At 31.5% G+C, this 14,228-nt stretch overlaps 1 protein-coding gene and 1 long non-coding RNA gene across 2 annotated transcripts; one reads left to right on the top strand and one right to left on the bottom strand.

Moving 5' to 3' along the window:
* LOC109345266 lies at window positions 11,474–11,731 on the top strand. The gene is made up of 2 exons (XR_002107406.1): window positions 11,474–11,541; window positions 11,635–11,731. It is a non-coding gene; the product is annotated as an uncharacterized LOC109345266 (long non-coding RNA).
* LOC109345265 (gibberellin 2-beta-dioxygenase-like) lies at window positions 11,669–13,971 on the bottom strand. The gene is made up of 3 exons (XM_019584155.1): window positions 13,445–13,971; window positions 12,578–12,926; window positions 11,669–12,038 (listed from the first exon to the last, which is right to left on the bottom strand). The coding sequence occupies exons 1-3, from the start codon at window positions 13,852–13,854 to the stop codon at window positions 11,790–11,792; spliced, it is 1,008 nt and encodes a 335-aa protein (XP_019439700.1). The 5' UTR covers window positions 13,855–13,971; the 3' UTR covers window positions 11,669–11,789.

The following is a 14,228-nucleotide window of genomic DNA, read 5'->3' as shown; positions in this document are numbered from 1 at the left end:
AACAAGGATTACTATGCGGTCAACAAGTCGGGAAAGTAGACTTTTATGAACACTGTGTTTTCTGAATGCAATATCGGATAAAATTCAATGTTGCAGTTCATCGAACAAGAGGCACGTTGGATTATGTACATTCTGACTTGTGGGGTCCTTCCCAAGTACCTTCTCATGGTGGTAGCAGATACATGTTAACATTCATTGATGACTATTCAAGGAAGGTGTGCATCTTCATTTTGAAACACAAAAGTGAAACATTTGTCAAGTTCAAGTAGTGGAAAACCTTGATCGCAAAGCAAATCAAGAGAAAGATCAAGAGACTGAGAACTGACAATGGTCTAGAATTATGCAGCAGAGAATTCAGAAATTTTTGCAAGGATCATGGTATTGTGAGACATTATACCATGAGGCACACTCCACAACAAAATGGACTTGCAGAACGAATGAACAAAATCCTACTTGAAAGGACAAGATGTATGTTGTCAAATGCTGGATTGGGAAAAGAATTTTGGGCGGAAGCTGTCAGTACAGCTTGTTACCTGATCAACAAATATCCATTAACTCCATTGATTTTAGAACTCTAGAAGAGATGTGGTCGGGTATTTCGTCAAAGTATAAAAATTTGAGGATATTTGGTTGTCCTGCATATTCTCATAACAAAGAAGGAAAACTTGATGCAAGAGCATTGAAATGCATTTTTCTTGGATATCATGATGGTGTGAAAGGATATAAGTTATGATGGCTAGAGAAAAGAAAGTGTGTTATTAGTAGAGATGTTACTTTTAATGAAGTAGAAATGCTAAAGCCTCATACAAAGTCATCAAGTGAAAATGAAGATCCTAATATCTTGGAAAAGGTGGAGTTTGAGGTGGAGCCAACAAAAGAAAAAACACTTGATCAAGAACTCCATGATGCATGTATTGATAGTGATATCTCCCAATTATAACATTATCAGTTGGCTAGGGACATGCAAATGAGACATATAAAACCTCCAGAGTATTGCTATGTTGATCTGGTGTCACATGCAATGTTGCTGATGATATCAATAATTGTGAACCGCAATCATATGAAGAAGCTATCAACAACAAAGAAGCTTCTAAATGGATTTCTGTCATGACAGAGGAAATTGAGTCTCTTCATAAGAATCGTACTTGGGTTCTTGTGAAGCGGCTGAAGGCTCAAAAGATTGTTTGATGCAAATGGGTCTTTAAGAAGAAGGAAGGAATCCTTGGGGTTGAAGATGCAAGATTCAAGGTGCGATTAGTGGCCAAAGGTTTTACACAAGGAGATTCTCTCATGTGGTAAAACATAGCTCTATTCGCATCCTACTTGCAATTGTAGCTCACTTTGATCTAGAACTTGAGCAACTAAATGTCGAAACGACATTCTTGCATGGTGAGTTGGAGGAACAATTATACATGAAACAACTTGAAGGATTTGAAGTTCAAGGGATGAAAGATCATGTTTGATTGCTAAAGAAATCTGTATATGGCCTAAAACAATCTTCCATACAATGATATCAACGATTTGACACCTTCATGCTTGAAAATGGATATTCTAGAAGTAAACATGATAGTTGCGTCTACTACAAGAAGCTTGCAAATAAGTCATTCATATATTTGTTTTTATATGTTGATGACATGTTGATCGTATATAAGAACATGTCATAAATTAGAAACTTGAAAGCTCAATTGAGCTCAGAGTTTGAAATGAAGGACTAAGGAGCTGAAAAGAAAATTCTGGGAATGGAGATTCAGAGGGATAGAAAAGAGGGGACACTCTTTCTGTCACAAAAGAAGTACATTGAGAAAGTGTTGGAACGCTTTGGCATGCAAAATGTTAAACCAGTCACTACTCCATTGACGACTCATTTCAAACTATCAATGGCCTTGTGTCCACAAACTGAGAATGAAAAAGAGGAGATGTTAAGTGTACCTTACGCTAGTGCGGTTGGCAGTCTCATGTATACACCATGTTGTGCACTAGACCAGATATTGCTCATGCAGTAAGTGTGGTATGCAGATATATGTAGGGATGACAATAAAAATCGAACCCGAATTTAACGGGAAAACCCGATGTGATTGGGTTCGGATTCGGGTTTTATCCGGGTTTAAATTTAGGGTTCAGATTCGGGTTTGGTATAGCAAAGACCCTAACCCAAACCCGCCCCGAAGTAAGGTAATTCAATTTAAAATTGAAATTTCTATCATTTGCCAATTGTTTTTAATTTCTAATTTTATTTTACATACTATTGGATCTTCAAACATAAAAGAAATGAAAAAATACAAGAGAAAATAGAAATGTTAGAGAAAAATTACACGAAAATAATATCATATTTTCCTTAAAACTTTATCATTTTCGGGTTTTTTCCAGGTTCGGGTATGGTATTTTTATTTTCAACCCCGTTAAGTTTGGGTTCAGGTTTTGAATTTCGAGTTCGGGTTTGGGTATGTGCAAACCCGACCCCGATCCGCCCCATTGCCATTCCTAGATATATGGCAAATCTTGATAAAGTTCACTGGAAGGCTGTGAAGTGGATTATGCGCTACGTGAAAGGTACCACAAATATAGGGCTTTTGTATAGTGAAGTTAAAGATGTTAGAAACAAGATCACTGGATATGTTGACTCGGATTATGCTGGAGATCTAGATATGCAAAGATCGCTCACCCGATATGTCTTTATACTGTGTGGTTGTACTATTAGTTGGAAAACAACACTACAATTAATTGTTGCGTTGTCTACAACTGAGGCATAATACATCGCAATAACAGTAGCTGTAAAGGAAACCATTTGGGAGAAAGGTCTAATTGAAGAGTTGAGTATACAACTCGAAGAAACAACCATCCATTGTGGTAGTCAAAGTGATATACACCTGACAAAGAATCCAATATATCATGAAAGAACTAAGCATATTGATGTTCGGATGCACTATATCAAAGACATAATGGAGAGAGGAATTGTTAGAGTGGAGAAAATACCCACTGCAGATAATCCGGCGGACATGATGACGAAGCGAGTTTCAACTATCAAGTTCAGACATTGCCTGGACTTGATTAATGTTCAGAATCTCTAGTGAGCATGAAGAAAAGTAGCAGGAGAATAATTATGATAATCTTTTAGCCAAGGTGAAGATTAGTCCTTGTTGTTCTTCAGCTGTGGATGTAGGCAAATTGTCGAACCGCATTAAGTTCTCAATGTCATTTTCTCTATGGATCTTCCACTATCTTATGACGAAATCTAATAATTTTATTATAAAAAGTTATTCTGGTTGTTCTAACTATAAGTTTCCGAAAAGAAAAATATCAAGAGAACCCTTAATAGACACACCTTCATCATGATCCTTATTGATGGTTACCTAACAACAATGTAGACCTGAATTCAATGCAAAGTACAATGTTTCCATGGATGGACATGGACTAAAATCATAAGAAATAATTGGTCATGTCATAAAAAATGAATAGACATTAAAACTTAAAAGAAAAAATACCGAAATAATAAGGTATTTCCGATGTCATCGCAAATGTGTTGTGTGATTTTATTTTGGCATAAAAATCCGGAGGACAAAAATAGGAGATTGAATATTCCCTTATATGTACCCTGTGATTGTTATAATTGTTTTATATAAGTGATTGATAAATCAATATTTTTTTATCAGCAATGAAATCTTTATTAAATAAGAGATAAATTAATTAGGAGAAAAAATGATACTTTTATCCACATAATTCCTATAATTAACAAAGTAATAGACAATTTGAAGGGTATCTCACCCAATCGACAAAAGAATAAGAGAACAAAGGAAAGCGAACATTGAGATCAGGCTCCAAGAATTAAAAAAATAAACTTCATCACATCATCTAAGTTGAACATCATATTATCAAAAATGACTTTGTTCCTTATGTGCCAAATAGTCCAAATAGTGGTAAACCGGAGAGCCTTCCACCAATGTTGTTTCTTGTTATCTAACTTCATGGCATTTTCTTAGAGTGAGAAAAAAGTCTTGGCATCATTATGGATAAAGCAATGTTATGAAAGTTTAACTAGATCGATTAGACCGATCTGACTACTAACTGAACTTGAGAATGATCATAATTTGCAGTCTTAACTGAATAATGAGTTATACCACTTTGAACGAGAAAATTATTGTCCGACTGTGTTAAACTCATCCATTAAACCACAATAACCTAAAAAGTAAACTAAATAGTCCACATAATTAAAAAAACAGAATATTATACTAACATTTTAAACCTAATATGAAATATCTTTCAGCTCGAATTTCACAAACTTTAATAAAAGGATGAATAAGAATGGGAGTGATATTAAATATGAATGATGTTAATTTCTTATAATAATACTTTTTTGTTGAAGTGAGAAATAATAATAACCGACATATATAGTTGAGGTATATAGTTGATATTATGAAATATCTAATAATTTCTCCAATAAATTGTTGAATAAAAGCTTGAGAAAAAGTTCAATGAACTTGGCAACCAATAAAGAAGTGTATAATATATATTTTCAGTCCCATACATAGCTTTTAGTCACCTTTGCTTATTGTCTCACACATTTCATAGAGACTGATTTGGATAAAATTTCAGACAAGGAATGATCAAATCCCTAACTTGGCAAATACTGTATATGCTTGCATGATTTTTTGGTCCGTCCAAAGTTGGAATATGAAAATAAAGTGCTTAATTAATTAATTAGCCTTATTGAGTGAAGGGAAACAAGTTATCCGAACAAAGATTCCGTCTTTGAAATTAATTGCCGACCATTTTGTTGAAGATGAGAAGATTCAGCTAAGTTGGTCGAAAAGCTTCTTTTTAAGTACTACAATTGAGAACTTTTTGAATTCAATTTGTTCATGTGAATGGGAAGGTTCATTTAATGGCATTGCTTTTATGACATGAATAGACTGTGATCATTGCTATTGGTGAATGAAAGTGACTCCATCCAGAGGATGTTCCTAGCTTGCATGCTAGACTCTCGCAACTATTAACTTAAGAGGAAAAACATGTATGTAATAACAATTTTTATGGATAATATATTAAATTAATATAAATCTTGACACTCTTATATTCTTCACTTAATTACCATAATAATTAAATTGGAGTTTTTAGGTTTTTTATAGGTATAGTATTTGATGGGGAAATTGTCTCGTTATCTAAATTTTAACTAGGATGTTCACATTTTATATTTCTTAACTAAGTGGGTGAGTAAGATTTGACCCTACCCACTCATTTGGTATGACCCGATCATGATTAAGTCTAAGTATGATCGGGTCTCATCTGGTTTAGTGTTGTGTTCGGGTTCAAAAATTAGAACCAATCATATTTAGGGCCGATTACAGACTAAACATGACCCGATTTGGTCCGTCTCATGATCAGCCACTCATCATGTTTCTATGTGCCTCTATTTAAATGTGTATAGAGTAATGACACATTTTTGTCGAAAGTATTATTGATTCTCTATTTTTATACATGATTAATAATATATATACATATATCATTTTATACGTCAAATTACATATTAATGATAATAAATAATATGGAGAAGACTTTATCTAAAATGAATATGCATTATATTTAGTCGGACATAAGTTCAAGTTTAAAGGTTGCTCCGTCTGATATTTAGGGTCAGGTTAGTTTTGAGTCTAGGCCCAAGTTTAGGTTTAAAAGAATAATCCAACCAACATTTAGGGTCAGGTAAGTGACAAATTTTAACCCGGCTCATGCTGATCCGTACCCATTTTTTTAGGTTTATATATCTAAATTGTACTCACTTTTTAATGTTTAGTTTCCTTTAAACAAATATATTAGCAAGTATTAGCTTTTGAAATTTGAACCATGAAGTAACATTAGATGTCAAAATTATATTAATGCAATTGGCAACGGTTTGACTAGGAATGATATAAAAACTGTACCGTACCAGTCGGTTCGACTGGAAAATTGGTGAATTAGACCCCTAACCAGTACGGTATAGATGTTGAACGGCCAAGTATTAAAATTGATCAAAAACCTGTCAAAACCAAGCTATGTAAAAGAAATAAATTGGTTTCTACTAATACTAAATAAAAAATTAATAGTGGATCTCTTTAATATTTCAAAATCATGACTAGTAAATTTAGAGTAGGTTTTATATCATTCTTTATTCTTCAATTTAAATTACAGACTTTATTTGATCAACATTTTATATTAAAATCTATCATTCACGAATGAAAAAATGTATATATTTACAATATATGAGTTTTATATACTATTACTATATTATCTATTATTATTGATTCTTCTTGAAAAAATACAAATGAATAATACTAACTGTATATAAATATTTATATCGATAATACATAAATATTATATTTTTTATAAAGTTGTAGATAGTACACCACTTAAAAAAGTTGAGGTGGAGATGGGGGATGGGCCCATCTGATTCTACTGTAGCGGTGCTTGCATCGTCGGTAGCATAGATAAGGGTTAGAAGAACATGAAATCACAGGTATTTATATTTTGTGTTCCTTCATATTTATTTGAAATGACATGCAGAAAGACCATTTTATAATTGATTGGTGATTGACATTATGTACTTTTTGCAGACGAAAAAAGACATCTTCATTTGTTTGACCATGCATTGTTAACCATAGAAATATGGTAAACCTGCTTGCAGGTACAGGTTCCAAATTAAGCCAAACAAGATACCAAATATAGTAGCAGTAGAACTTTAAGTCATGAATAATGTCACTTAGTGATGCTTCACAAGTTGGATATATAAAACCCCACAAATAGTACACAAAAGGTAAAATCTAAGGAGAAATGTTCACAGGATCTGATCTACGAGTACAGAATGGGGATTTTTTGGTAGCTACTAGCAACATATGTAAGCAAGCTTAAGAAAAACATGCATTCATAAAAGCATGCCCCAAAAACTGATTAATTAAGTTATTAATAGGCTATTCTCACAAATAAACCCATGAGACTAACTTTTGAGTGTTAGGGCGATTAGATAAAACCCTTTTCAAAGAATTATTCATGATTCAAATCCTTGACTATTCACTTTTTCTAAATTTCATTTGTTTCTTTTTGTACATAAATTTCACGTGTTTAACATACTTATGTTAAGAACTTGTAAATTATAACGAAATAGTTCACTTTTAAGATCTAGCATCCCAAATTATCCTAAACAAACCACATATGTTATGATCCATGCAAATTCACACCTCATCAATAATGACATGGATTGCTTCAAGGTAGTCGGTCTCCAAAATAACCTGACGCTGGCTGAAATTCCATGTCAGCTGGAGACCATGATTAATAGCCAGAAGCTTAGTTAGGATAAAAAATCATATCCCAAAATTTTCACTAAATCCGGATAACTAAATGCCTTCATGATTGCAGATAATACTATCTCTACCAATCGTTTGATCTTACAGACTGTAACAATCTTCCACATTAAATTCAGAGGGATATATGCTTCATTAAACATGGTATCACTGGGTCGCAATGTGATATGATGAGATTAGAGAAAGGAAAATGTAAATGAGTGTCTTAAAGTATTAAAGTATGATGTTGATGTTAAAAGATATTAAGGAAGTTGGAGGTGGCCGCAAAAAGCATGACTTCATTTTCATATCTACATTTTTATTATTATCAATCCAATAAAAAGAAATCAACAATCACTCCTTCAGCTAAAGGAAATTGTAGAAGATAAAAAAGCAAAAAACAATATAACTGAAAGAATCAAACTTTGAGAATATATCATCCTTGCAACTCAGTGGTATCCACCCAGTCCCACTTAACATAATAAAAAGATATATCTTGAATCCACTGTGAGAGGATGGTTGTCTCATTCTATATTTAAGGGTTACCAATTAAGTTAACTTCACTGAGGAATTTTCAAAAATTAATGATACCTAACCTCAATATATTAAGAGAATGATTTCTATGATTATAACAATTAATGATCTTTTAAAAATGTTATCTCTCCTTCTCTCTATAGAAGATTCTAAAATCACATGTTTAAGTTACAGTTAAAGATCTCTAATAGTGCTGTTTTTTTCTCACTCTCTCTATAGAAGATTCTAAAATCACATGTTTAAGCCTCTTGAAATGTACGCTTGAAGAATTAGTCAGAATGTTCCCAAAATAAGATTCTCTCTCAAATAATTCATGAGATTTACACAAAAATCTTTTCTTTAAGGATTTTATTAACAAATACATTATTTATGAAATACAAAATAAATAATTAATCATTAAAAAATAAAACTAACTCTTACTGGTAGATTAAAAATTCATTTCTCAAGAGAAACTTTCTATTTTATATCTCTTAAACAATACCTTTAAGACAATTTTTAACATTTACCTTCTTTATATCAACACATCCTCTTAGTTCTATGTCTTCAAATACTAAGTAGTAAAATTTCTTAAAAACAAAATAATAATAATTAATAGCAAATTACAGTCAAGATTATATGAAAATAAGAAACAACAACAAAAAAAGCCAACCAAAATGATTTCTTAATAATAACAACAATAATAATTATTACTATGAATTAAATTATCCCAAAATTTCGTCTAAAATAAATAACAATGCTAATTTAACCAATATTTAATATTTTTGTGAATTAATTTAGGCTTTTCTAATATTACTAACTATATTTTTTGATATAATTAAGAGTATATCATTTTTCTATGGCAAAGAATTAATACTGATATGCGAATTTCCAATAAGTGTGTCACAAACCAAACCATAATATTTGACTTAGTATGATACTTGATAATATAATGAGAAACTAACCTATATCTTATCAGTTTTTACTCACTAAATTGGTAAACATAAGAGAAATTGAGCACCAAAATGAATTATCAAATGAAAAATAGAAAGTGAACCCCACATGAGAGAGATACAGAAGTTGTGGAAAGAAACTCGAACGGCAGAAACACCAGCAACGTGTGATGAAATCCAACCAGAACATTTTTTGAACTTGAGAAATATATTTTAATGCCACATTGCCACGTGTTTTAATGAGAGGATTCATGCTTTATTATTATGCCTTTAATGTTGCTTCCATAACATAAAAATACACTCGTGCAAAATATATTTTTTCAACATTAGGATTCAAAATCATATTATAATGTTGATTTAGTGGAGTAAGATCTTACTAAATTCTCAAAAAATCAAAATATTAAATGTTCGATTCTTGAGAACTATATTTATTGAGAGAGAAAATCATGCATATTAAAAAGATTAGTTTTTACACATATGATAAGAAAATACTCTTAGTATTGCAAAAAATTAATTTATATTTAATCAATATTAAAAATAGGCAATAATATTTTTAAATTAATTTAAAAGAAGCCATATTGATTAGAAAAGAAATTGAGGTTGAAAGATAAATATTTGTATACTCAATGGTGAAAATTAAGTATGTCAAAGTTTCGACCTTGTTTTGTTTTTCAAATGAAGTCGAATATTTATTTTCTATTGAGGTTAAATATTTATTCTCTTTAAGTTTTCATTGGTTCCTTTTTTCATATTGTCTTTATTTTCTGCCTTCATATGTAAATATAAATTGAAAATGTTCTCCTCTCTAGGAGCAGTCGTCTTTGTCTTACTCGAGTAAGTCGTTGTTGTCTTCATCTTCTTTATATGTTGTTTTCTTCATCTTGCAAGTCATCATGGTCAACATTGTGAAAGTCGTCGTCTTTGTCCAATAAATCGTTGTTGTCATCTTCATCGAGCAAATTGTTGTCACCTTTGTCTTTTAGTATGCCTTTCATTCAGCCATAATTTGTCGAGAAGATTAAAAATGGAAAACATTCATGTGAAGTGAATTCATAGTTGTCTACATTGACAATGTGAGTCGACGTCTACAGCATTGTGAATTGAGTTCATGCTTCTCAATAGTAGCCTTTTGTTCATATTATTTTGCTTAGGAAACTTAGTGATACTTCATATTGTTGCCACTTAGTGAAATTCTTTTAAATGCTATCAAGTGTGTTAGAACCACTTAGTTATGTTTCATATTTATCTAGATATTCTAATATAATGTATTTTATGTGTCTAAATAAACTTATATGGTCGATGATTATGATATCCTTCCTTTGAATAATGGTTAAATGCTCCATCGACGAGCAAAAAGGTTAGAGGTCCCAAATACATGAAAAATTGGCCATTACTATTATCACCATCAAATTAAAGAAAGTCAATCAGATTCCATATTTGTGAGATCATTATCATTATTATTAGGACAATGTATTAAATGATGCATAACATATTTTAACTAATTCTAACTAACTTTAAGTGAATTAGAAATAGACTCAATCTCTTTTTGGTATATTGAATGAGACTTAATCCAATCAAATGTAATTTAATTGATGCTAAAAGTGTAAGGTTTTGTTATTAGAGGGTGAGAAGTATAATATTTCAAACCCGGTGATGAATTGGTTCCAAAGTATGTTAGGAGCCATGTTTGAATTAAGGTTCAATGACAAGTTTGGTATTATATTGAGGTTAATGTATATAATTATAGTCACAATATTATTATTCATAACCACATTATAACCATAATTAAAGCTTTAGTAGCAACTAGCAAGTAGCTTTTCATAAAGGTAAAATGAATAGCAGCAACTATTATTTTATGATTAAGGGTTAAATGAATAGAGGAAAATCAGATATATATGTGAAATTGTGAACAAATGTGCAATAAATTTGAAAATCAACACCAAAATTATATATTTTTATAGTTAACTTATTATTTCTTTCTTTTTCGAATGTCATTTCAATAGTGTAAAAACACATCTTTTATGGGTAGGGTATCGGGTACGGTTTTGATGCCCCGGTTGTCTAAAGAACATTTATTTACGTTCACACAAACGTTTGCAAACCAACATATCCAAAATAATTTTGTTTTTCTTCCCCTAATTCTTAAGACGTGGATTTATGTTCACCCAAAAATATCATTATAAAACCAAGGAAAAGTGATTCACACAAGCAATGTATTTGTATCAAGAGTTGAAAAATCTAATAATCAGTTCAGGAGTTAATAACTCATGCCACATATTATATGTATATAATATCATATGTAATTCTTAACATGCTGCTTCCCATTTTCATCTACTTAAGAATTAAGTCTATATAATATTCATTGTGACTAAAAAACCAGTTATAATTATTTGTTATGCAATAAGGATACTCTTTACTCGGAATGGAGATCATCTGTCCTAAGATTTGGTGTCCCATAGTATACCAATCTTAACAAAAAAATGTCAACTAGTTAATAAAAAAAATCATAAAAACAGAAAATATTTTTTTTTATTACTTATTGTAATGTGATTGACTTGGGATATGGAAACAAGAATTTTTTGGGATATGTAATCCTTCTTACCTTACTAACATCAATAAAATTAAAGGATATTTCAATTCCATTTATCTTGTCTATCCTTATTCCTGCATATAATATATAATTCAGATAAATTTTGGTAGGCATAAAATTTATGAATATACAATACAGTAAGATGGGACTAGAGTTGCACTCCATTGATAATAATACATGGGTAGTGATTGTTACATTTCAAAAGCAAAAGAATAATACATAGATTTTTTTGATCAGCAAATATACATAGATTTTTTTTTTTGATAAGCAAGAGAATAATACATAGATTAAAAGAAGAACATCATAAACAACCTATTCATTTTCAATAAACTATATATCAAGAAGACTCAACTATTTAAAAACTACACACCAAAAAAAACTTAAACATGTGCCAAAATGGAGGAGAATTTTGAAACTCTCTTGTCCTCATTAGCCAGAAGATTTCTCAAAGGGTTGTAGCCTATTATCACCAAGCCTTGAATTATAAGCAGCCTTTTTGTATTCACACCATGTGAAATCTTTATACAAACTTTCCTCTTGTGTTGACATGAGTGAAGGTAAAGGTGCTATCTTTTCACTCAAGGGTGGTCCTCCAAAGTAAATCATTGACAACCTTGACTTTGTTGTGTCAGCCAAAACCCTATGCTTTACACTTTTAAACCTCCCATTAGTCATCACCTGCACCGGTTTCAGCCACACCCACAATAGAAGATATAATAACAAAAATCTAATGAAAAATGTATAAAAAATAACACTAGGAGGCTGAAATATCAAACTTTTACATGATTTTGTCATATGATAGACACAAATTTTCAAAAAATAAGTTTATCTTGAAGTGTAAGTATCAGACCATTACTAAGTTTTTTTTCTTCTATGTCCCTCTTTACATATGAAAATTTAAGGTGAAAATATATATTTCTAAATAAAATACCATATGAAATATTTGTAAGAAGTGAATCTTTTTGTGACAAATTACACATATTGAAAAAAAATCTTCTCTAATATCGGAGAGATCAAACTTTCTCTTTTATACTTAAATAAAAATATCATTACATTATATTTAAAGTGCAAAAATGTCATATTAGATTATTTTTTATTTTGTTTCTTATGCACTTTCCTAGGCCCTGAGAAAATCTTGATCCATTTATATAGATTAAAACACTTGAGGTAATAAGGGGTCAAAAAACATGAAAAAAGTTTGATTTGGTGTGTTTTACCTGGAGAGTGTCACCAACATTGATGAAAAAGGAAGTGTGATCAGGAGGGACTGAAACCCAAGAGCCATCTCTGAGATAAATTTGAAGCCCTGATGTGGTGTTAGATCTCAGAACCGAAATTATCTGTGGGTCTGTGTGCTCTCCAAACCCAACCAAATTCCCTCTATTCAATGCTTGCACCTCTGGGCATGGTGGATAGTGGTTGAGTCTGAAGCAAGAATCACTTTTCTTATCTTTCACTAACCTGCTGAACACATTCCTTTGCTTAATTCCCAACCCATCAGCCATTAATTCCAACACTTCATAGCACATCCTCTTCACTGCCCCAATATAACCTTCAACAGCATAGCTGGAAGAAACAAGTATACAAAAGTACACCATTAAAAAGGGAACAAAATAGATCATTATTATTTGACATCATTATAGAATTGTATGTGATTTTGTTTTTGTTTTTGAAAGGACAATCTTTTATATCTTTCAATGTATATCTTTATATGTTATATATATAGTACTAGGTAATGCGTGAAGCTTCTACCTACCTAGTCACAAGGAAGATAAAGGTATACAGTCTTATCCCAAATAATGAAGAGACTCTTTAAAGATTTACACACAATGATCATTAGGTCAAAAGTCTCCTATTTGGAAGAGTATGAGTCAATATTTGTATGTGGTTTTATCTCGTAAGCCAAATAAACCATTGAAATAATTTAAACTCATGAACTCGTGTGAGAGAGAAGAATAGTTATGGAGGAAAAAATAATTTGAATACTAAAAAAATTATGTCGTTTCATTCAAGCTAAAGAAACTATTGAAGCTTGTTTCATTTCATTGAAAAGGAAGCAGGGGACTCTGTTTTGGAAGCATTACCGAAAATTTTGTGGGTTTTGTTGGAAAATGAAGTGTGAGTTTGATGAGATAACATCAGGGTTAGTTGTAATAAGAAGATATTCAACCCAACCCACATCACCATTGGATCCAATCCTCTTGCTTCCATAACCAAATGGGTCAGGGGGACCAGTTCTGTCTTTCTCAGACTGAGGTTTCTTGAAAAACCTATGAGCTTCATTTTCCAAATTGGTCATATACTCCATTGGAACACCATGGTTCACAAGTTTGAAGAACCCAACTTCTTGGCATGCTTTTACTATGAGTGTCTTGGCCTCAGGGTCAAAGAGGTTAACCTCTGGAATCTGTGTGGACAAGGTGGTGGTGGTGGGTTTGCATGGCTTGATAAGGAAGAATTGGTTTAAAGCTGCTTGATGAGACAAAACAACCATGGTTGTTGTTGCTATGACTATGATTATTGCAGAAAAACAAAAGAAGAGAGAAAAATATGAAGAAGTGAAAGAAAGATTGAGATATAAAAATGAAGTGGGGAAATGGATGAGAATTTGTAATGCATGAAATAAGTGAGGCAGAGGAGTTAGTAACTATATAGGGGAGCCATCTGGCTCTAATTGCCTAGTTGGCATTTATAGTATAAAAAATTGTTTCATATAATATTCCATTATTTTTAATTTCAAGTAAACCGTCTGTTTCATTTTTTATGTTATTCCAGTTTAATTTTTAATATGGTTGGGCTAAAATTTTTCTAATTCAAAACAGTTCAACCCCTCGTGTGGTTAAACTATAAATCAAAGTCATTTTTATG

Source organism: Lupinus angustifolius, chromosome LG04, assembly GCF_001865875.1.
Source record: "Lupinus angustifolius cultivar Tanjil chromosome LG04, LupAngTanjil_v1.0, whole genome shotgun sequence".
Taxonomy (NCBI): domain Eukaryota; kingdom Viridiplantae; phylum Streptophyta; class Magnoliopsida; order Fabales; family Fabaceae; genus Lupinus; species Lupinus angustifolius.
The sequence above is the reverse complement of the archived record's forward strand: the minus strand, read 5'-3'. Positions and strand labels throughout refer to the sequence as shown.

Bases quoted from the DNA above. Each gene is read 5' to 3' on its own strand.
- LOC109345265 (XM_019584155.1), bottom strand. From the start codon at position 13,854: ATGGTTGTTTTGTCTCATCAAGCAGCTTTAAACCAATTCTTCCTTATC. The intron at 12,927-13,444 runs GTAATGCTTCCA...TGTTTCTTCCAG, and splicing joins CAAAACCCACAAAATTTTCG to CTATGCTGTTGAAGGTTATA. The intron at 12,039-12,577 runs GTAAAACACACC...AAACCGGTGCAG, and splicing joins ATGTTGGTGACACTCTCCAG to GTGATGACTAATGGGAGGTT.